Below are 17,432 nucleotides of genomic sequence, written 5' to 3' on the forward strand. Positions count from 1 at the left end.
CAGTCAGTTGATTGCCAGCAGCATCTCTTCCATGGTCTCCATGTGCTTAGCCCCCTGCTCTACTCACTTTACACATATGACTGTGTGGCTAAACACAGCTCCAATGTCATATTTAAGTTTGCTGATGACACCACTGTTGTAGTCCTAATCAAAGATGGTGATGAATCGCCATGTAGGAGGGAGATTGAAAATCTGGTTGAGTGGTTCCATAACAATAAGCTCTTACTCAATGTCAGCAACACCTAGGAGCTGATTATTGACTTCAGGAGGAAGAAACCTGAGGTCCATGAGCCAGTCCTCATCGGAGGATCAAAGGTGGACCTGGGCCCAGCGCATAAGTGCAAGAAGACACGGCAGTGCCTCTACTTCTTCAGGAGTTCTTGAAGATTCAACATGACATCTAAAACTCTGACAAACTTCTATAGATGTGTAGTGAAGAGTACTGTATATTGACCGGCTGCATCACAGCCTGGTATGGAAATACTAATGCCCTCAAATGGAAAATCCTACAAAAGTTAGTGGATATCCTCAGTATATCACAGATAAAGCCCTCCCCACCACTGAACGCATCCAAAGCTTTATTGCAGGAAAGCAACATCCATCATCAAAGACTTCCACCACCAAAGACATGCTCTCTTCTAACTGCTGCCATCATGAAGAAGGTACTGGAGCCTCAAGACTCACACCACAGGTTCAGGAATAGTTATCACCACTCAGCCATCAGACTCTTGAACCAAAGGGGATAACCACTCAACTTCACTTCATCATTGAAATGTTCCCACAACCTATGAACTCACTTACAAAGATTACCCACGTCTTCGATCGTTATTGTTTATTTATTCATTATTATTATTTCCTTCTTTTTTCAGACTGGTTGAACACACAAATTGGTGTGGTCTTTTATTGATTCTATCATGGTTATTATTCTATTATGGATTTTTTTGAGTGTGCCCACAATAAAATTAATCTCAGGTTTGTATGTGGTGACATATATGACCTTTGATAATAAATTTCCTTGGAATTTGAACTTCACAAATGCTAATTCATAACTTGTGGTCACCCTTGTCTCTAACTCCTTTCAGGTCTCCATGTAGGCAGTTAAACTGAGCGAGAATTGAGAAGTTGCTGGACTGCCTACTAATTTTCAGTTTTAAATTTGTATATCACTATCCAGGCTGACCATTTTCTGTGATTCTGTATTTTGAATGGATTTTACAGTAAGATTTAGTTAAACTGCAATGCTCAGAACAGTATCAGACGAACAGAATTTCTGGACCATTGGATGTTCTCTAATACGTTATACAGTAGAATGATAAACTTAAATAAAGAGACTGCAAGAATCAGAGCCCTGGTGAATAGAACACAAGAACTGGGGCCCCAATGGGTGGGAAGGGAGCACAGGAACAGGAGCTTCAGTGAGTTACAAAGTAGTGCAGGAACCAGTACGTAGCAAGTTGGAACGGAAGACAGAAACTGGTGTCCTGGCTATTTGAAAGGGAACATGGAAAAATCATGAGGCAGTTGGGATTATGGGAAATGGGACCACAGTAATTCAGAATGGAGCAGTTGCCAGGATGAGTACAGCTTTAAAGCACTCAAGAAACTCAACACCATACAAGGTACAATAGCCCAGGTGATAGGCACCCCATGCATACTCTTCCACTCACTCAATACCAATGAAATTTTAACCATCTGTAGGATGTTCTGTTGCAGCTCCTTGGACAGCACTTTCCATACCCATGACCTCTGCCAGCTAGAAAGACAAAGGCAGCAAAAGCATGGAGGACCAGCACTTGGAAGTTGCCCTCCAAACACACACCATCCTAACTGAGAAAGATATTGCCATTCCAACACTGTCAATGAGCCACAATCCTAAAACTCTCTCTCCTTTACAACATTGAGGATATCTCTACACCTCAAGGACTGCAACAATTCAAGAAAAATGTTTGCCATCATCTCTCAAGGGCAACTGATGGAAGATGGGAAGCTCAATGTTATTTCAGGATGCAAAATACACATCTCTTGAATGACTTGAATAATCAATCCTCGCCCTGTGCCTGCTGACCTAAGATGGTTCCCAGTCAAAGCTATCCCTTACTTACAAAATACTCATTGTGTTATGGTGCAGCACGTACTTAAGAAAGCAATAGATGAACTTTTGAGATGCAAAAGAGTAAAAATATAGAAAATAGAAGCAGGAGAAGCCCTTTCAGCTCCTAAAACCTGCACCACATTTAAGACAATAATAGCAATATTTTAACTTTCTCCCCATATTCCTTGATCCTTCTAGCCCAACAAACAATGACTACTTCTTGAATATATTTAATGGTTTAGCTTCAATTGCTTTCAACAGTACAGACTCCCGTGAATTTATCACACTTCTAGGAGAAGAAATTTCTTTCAATCTCAGTATTAAATGGTTTACCACTTGTGGTAATATGGTATTGAACTAGAAGACCAACAATAATCAAATGAATAATAATATAGGCTCCTCTCATTCCTGTCTCCGTGATCTCTTAAAAGCTTTATAATCTTCCCACACCTTCTCTGCAATTTAAATTTGGCCTGTTTTATTTCTTTCCCAGTTCTAATGTAGGGTGTTTGACCTGAAATGTGAAATATTGCTTCTCTTTCCACATTTGCTGTCTGACCTGCTAACTATTTAAACACCTGCATTTCTTGCCTTTCTGTCATTCCAAAATTTCATCCTTTATAATCTTGGCCTTAGCTAGCAAGATGCACAAACCTGGAATGCCCTCCTTAAACTTTTCTCCCACTCTTTCCTCCTTTGAGAAACTCCTTAAATTTTAGCTCTTAGACCTAGCTTTTGATCAACTGCTCTAATCTATCCAGTTGTAGAATACACCTTCTGCTGCTAATTGGACATGTCTTAGGTAGCACCAGAAGGTGCTCTAATCTATCCACAATTTGTTTAATAACACTTTTGCAGAACATATTGGAGTATTTTGCTAAATTATAGAGTAAAATAAATACATTGTTGTATTTATGTATTTCTTATTACTGACTGAAATTTGAAGTTCAACAATGCTGAACCCTTTACTTGGTCAAATTATTAAATGTTTCTGGCAAGATAACAAATGGTGATTGATTGTGTAAATACTTTTAATCATGTGCAGCATCCTGGATTTCACCATGTTCTGTAAATTTGTGTCCTATAAAACTTGAGTTTTCTGTATAACCTAAATACCTTATTTCAAATACATAACAATAATGAGCACCTGTTCATTGAGGCAATTTAGATCCTTTAGCCGCAAGTCCCAGAAATCAATCTCTTCTCGAGGTAGAGGGTTTAAGCCATTCAACAAAGATTGTGCTGAATCCTTGGTTAAAACATCTTTCACTTGATGCATCCAATCAATGACTACTGATTCAATAGCATGTAAAACGGCACTATCCACTTGAACAGGTGAGCTTGAATTTAGAAACACCAGGAAGAAATAGATCAATTGCAACTAGGCAATTTCAATAAACATCTGCATGACCTTGTAATATACAGTAAATCTCCAATTTTATATGAAGTACAAGGGTTGCTATTTACTTACACCCAACTTATTTGCAACGTAATGAAGCCACAATAGGCCAACAATTGTTCTGATGTTTTTACCATTCTATCAATGTATTTGAGTTTGTTTCCATAATCTGATTTCATTGAATTTAATGGAATTGAATTTCAAAAAGAAATGAAATAAAATGATCATTAACACTCTTGTGGAAGGAGTGTGGCATAATCAACTAACTGCAAACTTTACTTCCACCATTATATCAAGCATTAGGCTGACCTTACATTTTAAGAAATATTGTAATGACAAAAAAGTCATCAAGTGTCAATTACTTAGAGATAATTGTGACTTTTAATATAATTTCACACTTGTCTGGCAGTTGGCAAGTACCACCAAATCAAGTTACGCACACAAATTGGTGGAGGGGTCAGCGGGCCAAGCAGCATCTATGGAAAAGAGTACAGGCAATGTTTCAGGCCATGATCCTTCATCAGGACTGGAGAAAAAAAGATGAGGAGGCAGAGTAAGAAGGTGAAGGGAGGAGAGGAAGAAACGCAAGGTGATAGGTGAAACTGGGAGGTGTGGGGAGGGATGAAGTTGAATGATGAAAGGAATAAAGGGCAGAAGCAGGAAGCTGATAGGAGAGGACGAAAGGCCATTGAAGAACTAAAAGGGGGAGGAGCTCCAGAAGGAGGTGACGGGATAAGGAGATAAGGTGAGAGCGGGAAATTGGAATGAGTAATGTTGGAGGAGGGTGGGAAGAAGGCATTACTGGAAGTTTGAGAAATCAATGTCCGACAGGTTGGAGACTACCCAGACAGAATAATAGATGTTGCTCCTCCAAACTGAGTGTGGCGTCATCACAACAGAACAGGAGACCATGAACTGACATGCTGGAATGGGAATGGGAAGTGGAATTAAAATGGGTGGCCATTGGGAGAGCCCACTTTTTCTGGCAGAGTGCAGTTGCTCTGTGAAGTGGTTTTACAATCTATGTCAGGTCTTGCCGATATACAGGAGGCCACACCAAGAGCACCGGATATAGTAGATGACACCAACAGATTCACTCACAGGTTTCATTTCCTCAGTTTGGAATATTGATTTACAACCCCATTTTATCACTGCAATTTTTGGTATACCAAATGAGGATGGTACTCGACTTTCCCCTTCAATTAGACGAATGATCGCCTTTGCAACCCTAATGGCAAGATGGTCTATATTACAAAATTGGAAAGAAGTAAACCCTCCTACCACGTTTCAGTGGTTCTCTCAAACTATTTCTTGTTTGAGCTTAGAAAAAATTAGAAGTACTATTTTTGATCCATCAATTAAATTTGAAGAAACTTGGGGACCGTTTATTCGACATTTTCATATGAGTTAATTTGACCTCTTCCGGACCTTTTCTCTTTTTATCCTTGTTCTGGTATGGAGTTCCGGAGTTCTTGACACTATCATGTACATATAAACTATTATTATTGCCCATATTAGTCGAGGTTTATTTTTTTTTCCCAATATATATTTTTACTTGTATTTTTTTTTCTTTTCTTTCTTTTAGTGATTATCCTTTTTCATGTATAATCAATATAGATTTACCCGATTATTGTATGATGTTTTTTTACTGATATTTTAATAAGATATTGATATCTTATTACTAATTTATCTTCAAGCTTAGTGTATTTACAACCTATTCAATATTATGTTATGTTATTTTTTTTTATATATGAAACTCAATAAAAAATTGAAAAAGAAAGATTCACTCACAGGTGAAGTGTCACCTCATCTGGAAGGACTGTTCGGGGCCATGAATGGTAGAGAGGGAAGAGGTGTAGGGGCAGGTGTATCACTTGTTCCGCTTGCAAGGATAAGTGCCAGGAGGGAGATCAGTGGGGAGGGGCTAATGGATAAGGAAGTTGCGTATAGAGCAATCTCTGCAGAAAGTAGAAAGTGGGGGGGGGGGAGGTAAGAAGATGTGCTTGGCTGGGGGATCCCATTGGAGAAGGTGGAAGTTATGAAGAATTATCTGCTGGATGCAGAGGCTGGTGAGGTGGGAGGTGAGGACAAGAGGAACCCTATCCTTGGTGGGGTGACAGGAGGATAAGGTAAAGGCAGACAAGCGTGAAATGGAAGTAATACAGTTGAGGACAGCATTGACGGTGGAGAAGGAAAGCCCCTTTGTTTGAAGAAAGAGGACATCTCCTTCATTCTAGAATGAAAAGCCTCAACCTGAGAGCAGTTGCGGCAGATCTTAATGAAGGGTCTTGGCCCGAAATATCAACTGTACACTTTTCCATAGATTCTGCCTGGCTTGCTGAGCTGCTCCAGCATTTTGTGTGTGTTATCTGCAGATTTTCTCTTGGTTTATGATTAGATGCAAGTTTCTTGGTTGCATCTAACATTAAGGAAAAATATGAACGCAAAAGGAGATAATGATCTAACAACAGAAGACTCACATCAACAACCGTAAGAAACACCAAAAATCTCTTACAAAATAGAATAGGAGGAGCTTATCTTACAATTCTTTTGTTTGTTGATTTGTGCTTAGAGGTACATATTGTTTATCAAATGTGTATTTCATAAACGCTATGTGATTCATGTGCCTTAATGTATGTAGGACCTTAATGGGGAAGTTACAATACACTGGGCTAAAGATATCAAGTTGAAAAACATAATCAAAACATGTCACTTTCTTGGTGTCATGTATCTTTTAGCATCATAGCAACATAGGAAGACTGTTCATACTAGGACATCTGAATTCTCTAACTGGAAAGTAAAGTATGGTCTAATTAGACCAAAGTGGTTTAAAAAAACTTTTACAATTAGGAGTAAATAAAGTGGAAATTGCACTGATACCCATCTGAATCATCATCTGAATTTTCCAAAATGTCTGCACTTTTTGGAAAAGCAAGGAGTGCTTTCCCCTTCAGTTGTCCACCAACGACAAACACATCATTTTTAAGTTGTTGCGCATGCTTCACTACATCCTCTGATACAACTTGAGGCCATTTCGTCATATTATCAGTGTTAGTGAAAAGTGGACACACTATCTAAAAAGGAAAGAATAATTAGGAATTTTGAATATCATTACATTAAACATGAAAGCCCAATAAACACTTGTAAACTACACCAATACTTCACAAATTCCTACATTTTGCAGATAGACGTTGCACAGCACTGACCTGCTAGAAATTTGCACATATGGATAATGGCGACATGTCATTACCTCAAGTTTAATATCATTTGCTGACAGGCACAGACAATAAGGGATGTTTGGCATCCAATTAAAATTATATCAACAGGCAAAATAGTCTTTAACACTGTTTAAATACTTCTAGTTAATGAAGTAAAAATATAGAAATTCTGAAATATTAAAAACATATTTTTAACATAAAACAATGATTAGATTTAATTAATTCCAAACCATTTTTCATGGAACTAGAGTCCTCAAATTTAATGTTGAGGCCAGAGAAGCCTTTAAGCAATATTTATGGCTTTGTTCATTGTTTAAGAAGTCGATCATCATGTTCAATAATTGAAAATATTTCCCCAATTTTTACTGTCAGATAATTTATTAATAGTTGAATGTTCGTCAATTCACTGATTTCTGTTTTAAATACAGAAAGCTCCAGCAGCACATCCTAAGGTGGAGCAGGAGATCATTCAGGCCAACTTTATGAATGAAAGCATAATTCTGAGGTCAGGTTTTCTTTCTTCTAACAGTCAGAGATGATAGCCACACTGCTATTCTCATCATAAACTGCAGTCCTTTATTTCATACTCTATTAGACACAAAATCAGTAAAAATTACAGACACAGAATTTATGGTAGAATGGGTCATACTCCATTCAGTGCTTGCTTCACTTTCACCTCCTATTCCCTCCAGTAACTTGACATGCTTGTCAAATCTTTCAGATTCTTTTGAAGAAGTAACCAGAATAGATGAAGGTACTGTAGTGGATGATGTCTATTTGAATTATAGCAGGACCTTCAACAAGCTGCTCAGAAGCTGGTCTATAAGGTTAGGTCCCACGGAATCCAGGGAGAATTAGCTGGGAGGATTCAAAATTTTCTTGGAGGTAAGAACCACAAGTATAATGTTGTTTCTCAGCATGGAAGCCAGTGACTCGTGGTATGCCACAAGGATCAGTGCTGGAACCCTTGTTATTTGTTACTTATATGAATGATTTGGATGTGAATATACTAGGAATGATCAACAAACCTGCAGATATCACAACATTAGGTTTTGTTAATAGTAAGGAAGGTTATCCCAGATCGCAAAGGACCTTAATTATAGAAGTGGGCTGAGGATTGACAAATGGATTTCATTACAAATAAGTGTAATGAAAGTTATGCATTCCAATGAAAGAAATAAGATTATGCATTTTGGCAAGTCCAACCAGAACAGGACTATGATCTGTGGAGCAGTATGGGCAGAATGGAACAGAGAGATCTCAAAGTATAAGGGCATGGTTGTTGAAAGTAGCATTACAGGTAGACAGGATAGTGAAAAGGGCATTTTGCATACTGGTCTTCATTAGTTACACCATTGAGTACAGGAGTTGGGATATTATATTGCAGTTATTGGTGAGATCACATTTGGAGTGCTGCATACAGTTGGTAACCCTATTACAGTAAAGACATGGCTAAATTGGAAAGAGTATAAAAATGAATTTACAAGGATATTGACAGGACTAGTGGGTCTGAGCCATAGGGAGAGGTCAACCAGCTAGTTCTTTATTTCTTGAAATGCAGAATGAGGGGGTGACCTTACAGAAGTGTTTAAAATTATGAGAGACAATAGATAAAGAGGACAGTAACAGACTTTTTCTCCCAGGGTAAAGGAGCCCTAAGCTAGAGGGCATAGATTTAGGTTGAGAGGATAAAGGTTTAAAAGAGATGAGAGGGTCAACTTTTTCCACACAGTGAAAGGTGAGCAGTCTGCCTGAGGAAGTGGTTGATGCAAGTACAATAGTATTATTTAAGAAGCACCCAAATAGGTACATGACAGGCAGAACTTAAAGGGATGTTTGTCTATCGCAAGAAATTGGGAATTGCTGGGTGGATACCATGGTTGGCATGGGCTTGGGCCGAAAGGCCTTTATCCATGCTCTATTACACAGGTGTGGCCTTGCATATTTTATGGGACTAGGGCAGGAGTCGGCAACCCGCGGCTCCGGAGCCGCATGCGACTCTTTCATCTCTGTGCTGCGGCTCCCTATGGCTTTGGAAAATAAATGATGAGTATTTAATTAAAATGTATTTTATGTTAGTTTGTTAGTTTTTGAAATGTAATTCTAAATTTGAAGATTATGGTGATCTTGTACAATCTAAATAAAACGTTGTGGCGACCCATTTCCTGGCACATCCAAACCGGCTCCCAATTTGCCAGCGTTCCGGCTAAGGGTGATAGCCTACGGGGGATTGTGAATACGTGTCTTTTGAAGCATCCGCGCCCATGGGGGGGCAGGTTGAGAGAGGCTTAAAAGCAAGGCTGTGTAGTTCGAATAAAGATACCTTTGACTGCAGTTTAACCACTCCGTGTCATTATTTTAGCGCTGCGTGTAGCACACTGCTACAACGTGTTTTTATCGCTATTAATATACGTCATCACCGCCAATGCCTGACACCCGCCTGTGCGCGATTTCTTTTACTTTTTCGATCCAAGGTAGGCTAACGATGTAGTAACCTTCAACCCAACGTCTTTTTTTCGGAGTTCAAAACGTTTTTGTTGCATGCAGAAATGTAATTTCGTTTGCTCTACAGGAGTTTATCGATTTCATAAATGCAACACATTATAGTTTGTTTATACATAGCATAAAGGCAAAAAAAAACGTTGTATGCAGTGTTGTTTCATTTTAAATGTCAAATGGGTTTTGTAGCTCCCAGTGTTTTCTTTTATGTGGGAAGCGGGTCCATATGGCTCTTTCAGTGGTAAGGGTTGCCGACCCCTGGACTAGGGTCTTTAGATAGTAGGATTATGAACTAGTCTGCTAGTCAGCAAAAAATATAAATAACATTTAAATACCATCGTATATTTAAAACATTTATCAAAGATCAATAAATATAACAAGTAGTTTCTTGAACAAGATATTAACATACACAAAATGCTAAAGGAATTCAGCAGGTCAAGCAGCATCTATGAAAATGATTAAATAATCAATATCTCAGGCAAAGACCTTTCTTCAAGAATAGAAAGGAAGGGAGAAGTCACCAGAATAAAAAAGAGTGAGAGGAGAGGAAGGAGGTCTGGCTTGAAGGTCTAGGTGAAGCCAGACGGGTAGGAAAGGTAAAGGGCTGGAGAAGAAGAATCTGATAGGAGAAAAGAGTAGATCATAGGAGAAAAGGAAGAAGAGGTAATATGGGGAGGTGATAGGCAGATGAGTAGAAAAGGTAAGAGGCCAAAGAGGGGAATAGAAAGAAGAAAGAAGGGGAGGGAAAAAAATTACCAAGAGAAATTGATGTTCATGCCATCAGGTTGGAGGTTACCTTCTTCATCAGCCCTTTACTTTTCCAATCCACCTGGCTTCACTTATCACCTTCTAACTAGTCCTCCTTCCCTTCTGCCCACTTTTTTATTCTGGCATCTTCCCCTTTCCTTTCCAGTCCTGAAGAAGGGCCTTGGCCTGAATCATCAACTGATAATTCATTTCCATAGATGCTACCTAACATGTTGAGTTAAACTTCAGCATTTTGTGTGCATGGCTCTGGATTCCAGCAGCTGCAGAATCTTTTGTGTTTAAGATATTAACATTCCTTTTTGATGCATCCCAAGCTGAAAGAGTCAAGATGTCTGTAGATTAAAATACGCATCTAAAAGGCCTTTCTCATTTTCAACTTCACATATATCACAAACTATATTTTATCCTCACACTTACCTCTTCAATCACTGTTAATAATTGTTCAACCGGTGAATTACTGATATCACCAATCATTAATTCCTCTTTAAAATTATCATTAGTGATACGGAGCATCTTCTTTTTCACAAAGTAAATTCCCTTAGTTTTTATTGAAGCAGGAAATCCTAAACTTGCAGTTAATTGCCCTGTAGCATTGATATAGATTACTAGAATCATTAAGTCTTCTGTATTAAAGAAGTCCGTCATTATTTTCCTGTTTTCTTCTGACCCAGAAAATTTTTCCCATTTATCTTCTTTTATAGCAAAAAACAATAAAGTTAAGCTCTGCAAAAAGGCTATCCGTGGGTCATCCTCTTGTCTGTGAGATGTTTCTTCCTCTTGTTCCATTGTTCCCCTTCAACCAGTTTTACTGTACCGAAAGTTCTTGAAATCAAGTATCTTTATTTTCCTAGATGGGTAGAATATAAAATAAATCAATCTATAATACATATAAAATTTTGGTATGCATTTCTATCATACTTTTTTGAGATCACATCTTTAAATTACATTAATAAGTCAACATTTTCCCCATTCTAAGTTCTTATGTTTATAATTGAATTTATATAAAATTTGTTCTTTTGCTTAGTTTCTTCATAATTTTAGCAGCATTGGTACATATCATTTTACATCAAACATAATTTACCCATTGTTGTGTATGTGGCCGTTTACACAACAATATCACTAATAAAAATGCCAGAGACAGGAGCTACGTTAACAGGGTTCTTTACTAATTGAAACCAAACTCAACACACATATGCAGATCAATATGTGCCTCAATAACGCATGCTCAATAGCATGTTACTACGACATAAAATAGTTCCATATTATACAGTAGGCTATATGGTACACTCCTCCTCTTTAAAAAGTGTATCAACTTTTTTATGCTAAACAAATACTGTATGAGTACCCTTAATATACAAATACCCACCCACTGTTCAATTAGTAACTTAATAATATGAAATTATAACAAAGCAATGTAATAATAATAATTATTATTATTATTATTATTACTCAAGTCTTTTGGAGGGGTCTTCTCTGCCCTGAGTAACATCTGTCAATAAACTTGCCTGTTTTAAATACAGATTTCCATATAAAAGTCATGAACAGTTGACCTCTGAGTATAAGGAGTTTCCATGGTCTGCTTCAAAGATGACTTATTACCAACAAAAGAAGTGGTTGGTGATCTGCTCTCTCTACTCGTTATTTAAAAGTGGGGGCAATCCAATGACTCACAGAAAGATCAGTACTTTACCAGTAATCTTTCAGCATTTGGTGCTGCAGTTTATCAAAAATCCAGTTGTTTGGTCCATTGTTCTTAAACTGCTGTTAAAGTACAGTTTTGCTGATATTAAGGATTTCCTGCAGTGCTATCTGTCTGGCTCAAGAGGGAGAATTCCTTCAGATGCACATTCAGCACGTGTGAAAATACAACAATAAAGAAACCTTACAGTTTGCTGCCAGAATTTGCCTCTGTTTTGACGCTGTTTCACAACTTATTTGTGAAAAACAAGACACATTGGCTGAGGATTCAAAATATGTACGTGCAAAAGAAACTTTCACGCAAAGGATTAAGTGTATGATTCTCAATAAAAGGAGAAAATTGGTTCAAGATTCACCTTGCGCAAAAGCTGTTCTGTTTGAATGGAGTTGATTTTGTCCTCTGTTCGGTTTACCTTCTTCCCCAGCAGCCTGGTTTTCATTTATTTCACCACCCTCAGTAATTTCTCCGAGGCTGGTTGCTACATTGTGGACGGCGACCATACCGACGACGAACAAAGTAAGGTGGGTAACGCTGTCTTCTGTAAGGAGGGCGATGCTGCTGATTTTGATCATCTTGGTTTCCCCCGTCTGTTGCTGACTCTGCTCCATCTCCTTTCTCTCCACCTTCAAGGTTCTGTTGCTAATTACATGGTGGACCTCGGTGGCGGGGGTTGCAGTGACGATAGCGATTTCTGTCCGCAACATATCGGCTTCCTTGGATTGGAACTCCTCCAGGATCAGTTACGTTTGCTGCTTCTGCACCCTTTTCGCTTTCCATGAAATATAATGTTGGAAAATGCATTGTCATGTACTTGGGTAGAACAAATGTACGGACTCTTTTCAAAACAGGGTGATAATCCAAAAAATCTGAGATGCAAAAGGACTTGGGAGATCCTGTGCAGAACACCCTAAAGCTTAACTTGGAGGTTGAGTCAGTGGTGAAGGCAAATGCAATGTTAGCATTCACTTCAAGAGGTCCAGAATATACAAGCAGGGATGTGATGCTGAAATTTTATAAGGCACTGGTGAGGCCTCACATTGAGTATTGTGAACAGTTTTGGACTCCTTATCTAAAAGATGTGCTGGCATTGGAGAGGGTTCAGAGGAGGTTCACATGGATCATTCTGGGAATGAAAGGGCTATCATATGAGTAATGTTTGAAGGGCTCGTACTTGCTGGAATTCAGAAGGATGAGGGAGGGGATCTCATTGAAACCTTTTCAATGTTGAAAGGCCAAGACAGAGTAGATGTGAAAAGGATGTTTCCTATAGTGAGGGATTCTGGGACAAGAGGGCACACCTTCAGAATGGAAAGGTGTCCATTTAAAACAGATGCGGAGAAATTTCTTTAGGCAAAGGTTGGAGAATTTGTGTAATTTGTTACCACAGGTAGCTGTGGAGGCCAGATCATTGGGTGTATTTAAGGCAGAGATTGATAGGTTCTTGATTGGCCATGGCATCAACTATTACGGGAAAAGGGAAAGGAGTGGGGCTGAGGAGAGGAAAAGAACGGAGCAGCCATGATTAAATGGCAAAGCAGACTCAACAGCCCAAATGACCTAATTCTGCTCCAATGTCTTAAAGTCTTATGGTCAATTTTAAAGGTTCAAAGGTTCATTCTCTATCAAAGTATAGAACTCTGAAGTTCTTTTCCTCCAGATAACCACGAAACCAAGAAAGAAAAGAACGGTAGCACGATCATCAGCCCCCAAATCCCTCCTCCCCACACAAAAAAATGGAACAGGAAAATTGATTCAAACATTCTCTGCAGGACCAAAGAATCAAAATACTCAAATTTCCTGTTTTTATTCAATGTTGTTTCAGATTCAGATTCATTTATTGCTATAAACACTAGGGTGCAATGCATTTCTTTGTCCACATGAAACTTACAGAATAACATCCGTAATATAATAATAAATGCAGCAAGCACAAAACAGCAGGATAGAGTAAAGATATATTGTATACTTAAGTACAAGGAATGGTAGATTTAGCACAAGAAATATCCTTCAACTCACTATATCAAGCCATGGTGTCAAATTAATCTGCATCTCTTTTTCTTTCTTTTTCAATTTTTTTTATTGATTTTCATATATACATATAAAAAACATAACATAATAATGAGTAAATTATGAATACAATAGACTTGAAGTCACGTTGATAATAAGATAACAATATCCTATTAAACATCAGCAGAAAAAAATACCTTAATCAATCAAGTCCATATGATTATATATGAAAAAAAACAAAAATAACATTAAAAGAAGAAAAAATTTGAAAATATGTGAAAAAAGTATATATTAAGAAAAATAAAACACTAAACTAAACTAACATGGGCAATAGTAATAGCTTACACGTATATGATAGTGTCAAAAAACTCCAGAACTCCATACCTGAACATGAATAAGCAGAAAGGTCTGGAAAAGGCCAAATTAATTCATATGAAAATGTCGAATAAACGGTCTCCAAGTTTCTTCAAATTTAATTGATGAGTCAAAAATAGTGCTTCTAATTTTTTCCAAGCTCAGATAAGAAATAGTTTGAGAAAACCACTGAAACGTGGTAGGAGGATTTACTTCTTTCCAGTTTTGTAATATAGATCTTCTGGCCATTAATGTTACAAAAGCAATCATTCGTCTGATTGAAGGGGAAAACTGATTACCATCTTCATTTGGTATGCCAAAAATTGCAGTAATAAAATGAGGTTGTAAATCTATATTCCAAATTGAGGAAATGGTAGTAAATATGTCCTTCCAATAATTATGTAAAGTGGGACATGACCAAAACATGTGGGTCAATGAGGCCACTTCTGAATGACATCTGTCACATTGAGGGTTAATATGAGAATAGAATCGAGCAAGTTTATCTTTAGACATATGAGCTCTATGTACAATTTTAAATTGTATTAAAGCATGTTTAGCACATATAGAAGAGGAATTAACCATTTGCAAAATTTTTTCCCATTTATCTGTTGATATATTATATCGAAGTTCTTTTTCCCATTCTTGTTTAATTCTAACTGATATTTCTGGTTGTATCTTCATAATCATATTATAAATAAAAGCTACTAATCCCTTCTGACAAGGGTTTAAGGTAAAAATCAAATCTGTAAAATCCACTAAAGTTGAATTAGGAAAAGATGGTAAAACTTTATGTAAAAAATTTCTAATTTGTAAATATCTGAAAAAATTAGATTTAGGTAATTCAAATTTGTTGGAAAGTTGGTCAAATGACATCAAAGTATCTTCAAAGAAAAGATCACGAAAACATTTTATACCTTTCCTTTTCCATATGTTAAAAGCTTGATCTGTCCAAGAGGGTTTGAAAAAAAAATTAAGTAAGATAGGGCTATCAAGAACAAAGTTTTTCACAGTAAAAAAACTTACGAAATTGAAACCAAATTCATAATGTATGTTTAATAACAGGATTAGATATTTGTTTATTAAATTTAACTAAATTAGCAGGAGGACAAGAACCGAGAACAGAGAATAGAGAATATCCCATTACCTCATTACATTCCAAATTTACCCACTGTGGGCACAATGGTGAATCCAAATCTAGTTTCCAATACATTAAATTACGAATATTATTTGTCCAATAATAAAATCTAAAGTTAGGTAAAGCTAAACCACCATCTTTTTTAGATTTTTGTAATTGCTTTTTACTTAACCTAGGGTTTTTATTTTGCCACACAAATGAGGAAATTTTTGAATCAATGTTATCAAAAAAAGATTTAGAAATAAAAATAGGTAAGGCTTGAAATAAGTATAAAAATTTCGGTAAAATCATCATTTTAATAGCATTAATCCGACCAATTAATGATAAAAATAAAGGAGACCATCTTGTAGTAAGTTGATGAATTTGATGAAGCATAGGTAAAAAATTCAGTCTAAATAAATCTTTATATTTCTTGGTAATTTTTATACCTAAATAGGTAAAGTTATCAGTAACAACTTTAAATGGTATCCTATCACTCAATAAAGTTTGTGCATTTAAAGGAAATAATTCACTCTTATCTAAATTTAGTTTATAACCAGAAAAAATACCAAATTGAACCAACAAGGATAAAATAGCGGGAATAGACCTATCAGGGTCAGAAATATATAACAGCAAATCATCAGCATAAAGTGATAATTTGTATAACTTCTCATTACGGGTAATACCAAAAATATTAGGAGATTCACAAATAGCAATAGCTAAAGGTTCTAATGCAATATTAAATAATAAAGGACTTAAGGGACAGCCTTGTCTCGTACCACGAGATAATTGAAAAAAAGAGGATCTATAGTTATTTGTAAGAACAGAAGCAACAGGTTTATAATATATTAATTTAATCCATGATATAAAGTTAAGACTAAAATTAAAATTTCTCAATGTATTAAATAAATATATCCATTCAACTCTATCAAAAGCTTTTTCAGCATCTAATGAGATAACACATTCTGGGATTGTGGGTGGTGAAGTATGAATTAATCTGCATCTCTTTTGCCTGCACATAAACATAAAAGAAATGCAACTATAGGGATTGTGTGTCACTGTCTCAAATTCCACTACTGTATCTGTGTCTACCTCACAGCAGCCTATTCTAGGTACCCAAAATGTGTAAAACAAAATGTGCCCCTCAAATCTCCTTTAAACCTTCCCTCTCTCATGTCCGCGAGTACTTAAAACCTCCACCCCGCAGAAAAGAAGCACTGATGTGACAATAAGGAATAAAGGGGAAAAGTAGAGTTAAGAGTCAGAGGTGGGAGCACCACTGAGAAGGAGGCATGAAAGACAACTCTTCTAGCAATGGGGGAATAAAGGTGTTTCTAAGTCTGGTTGTCTGAGATTTCACGCTCCCAGAAGATAAAAAAGAGAAAAAGGAATAGCCAGGGTGGCATACATCCCAAATGATGCTATTAACCTTCATGAAGCAGTGCAGGATGAAGGATCTATCATCGTCATAGTGGCTATCCCTCAAGATCGAAGATGATGGTCTTCATTCCGTTCATCTATCAGAGTCAAGATGCCTGTGCACGTATTTGTTTAACGTGTACTTGATGTTGCACTCCAAGAAGCACACGATACTTCACAAATTAACCAACTGATTCCAATGGAATGGAAACTATGACAATTGGAGCTGATGGATTTGTTGCAGCCTTCATCCGCCTTCACAGCCGATGAGTTCGAAGTAATTTCATCCGCCTGTTCCACTGTTGAAGTCTCAGTTGGATCGTGCTTTGTCAGGGACCTCACCCTACCAGCAGCATAGCTCCAGACGGCATCACTCTCGGGACCTCAGGACCACACAAGCTTCTCCACTACGACAAAGTCACAATCCACAGAGAAGGAAGGATCTATATCAGATTTATTATTAGAGCATAGAACAGTACTGCACAGTACAAGCCCTTCAGCCCATGACATCGTGCCATCTGCACAGGTGCACCACAAGGCTGTGTGCTTAGCCCTCTGTTCGACTTAATTTATCCTTATGACTGTGAATTTAAGCACAACTCCAATGACATATTGAAGTTTACAGACAATACCACAGTCATTGCACGAATAAAAGGTGGTGATGAATCAGCATATAGGAAGGAGACTGAAAATCTGAGTGCTGCCACAACAACCTCTCACTCGACGTCAACAAAACCAAGGAGCTGATTATTGACTACAGGAGGAAGAAACTGGAGGTTCATGAGCCAGTCATCATCAGTAGATCAGAGGTGAAGAAGGTCAGCAAATTTAAATTCCTCATCTTATCATTTCAGATGTACTGTGCC

General features: G+C 37.4%; 1 protein-coding gene across 1 annotated transcript in view; it reads right to left on the bottom strand.

Moving 5' to 3' along the window:
• The window catches only part of LOC132380342 (dynein axonemal heavy chain 17-like), a 247,591-nt gene extending 236,829 nt beyond the window's left edge, over positions 1–10,762 (bottom strand). Inside the window, 3 exon segments of the mRNA XM_059949089.1 lie at positions 3,240–3,432; positions 6,372–6,561; positions 10,390–10,762. Of these exon segments, the coding sequence (XP_059805072.1) occupies positions 3,240–3,432; positions 6,372–6,561; positions 10,390–10,762 (756 nt within the window).
• Between the last annotated feature and the right edge of the window lie 6,670 nt (positions 10,763–17,432).

Source organism: Hypanus sabinus, chromosome 23, assembly GCF_030144855.1.
Source record: "Hypanus sabinus isolate sHypSab1 chromosome 23, sHypSab1.hap1, whole genome shotgun sequence".
Classification (NCBI taxonomy): domain Eukaryota; kingdom Metazoa; phylum Chordata; class Chondrichthyes; order Myliobatiformes; family Dasyatidae; genus Hypanus; species Hypanus sabinus.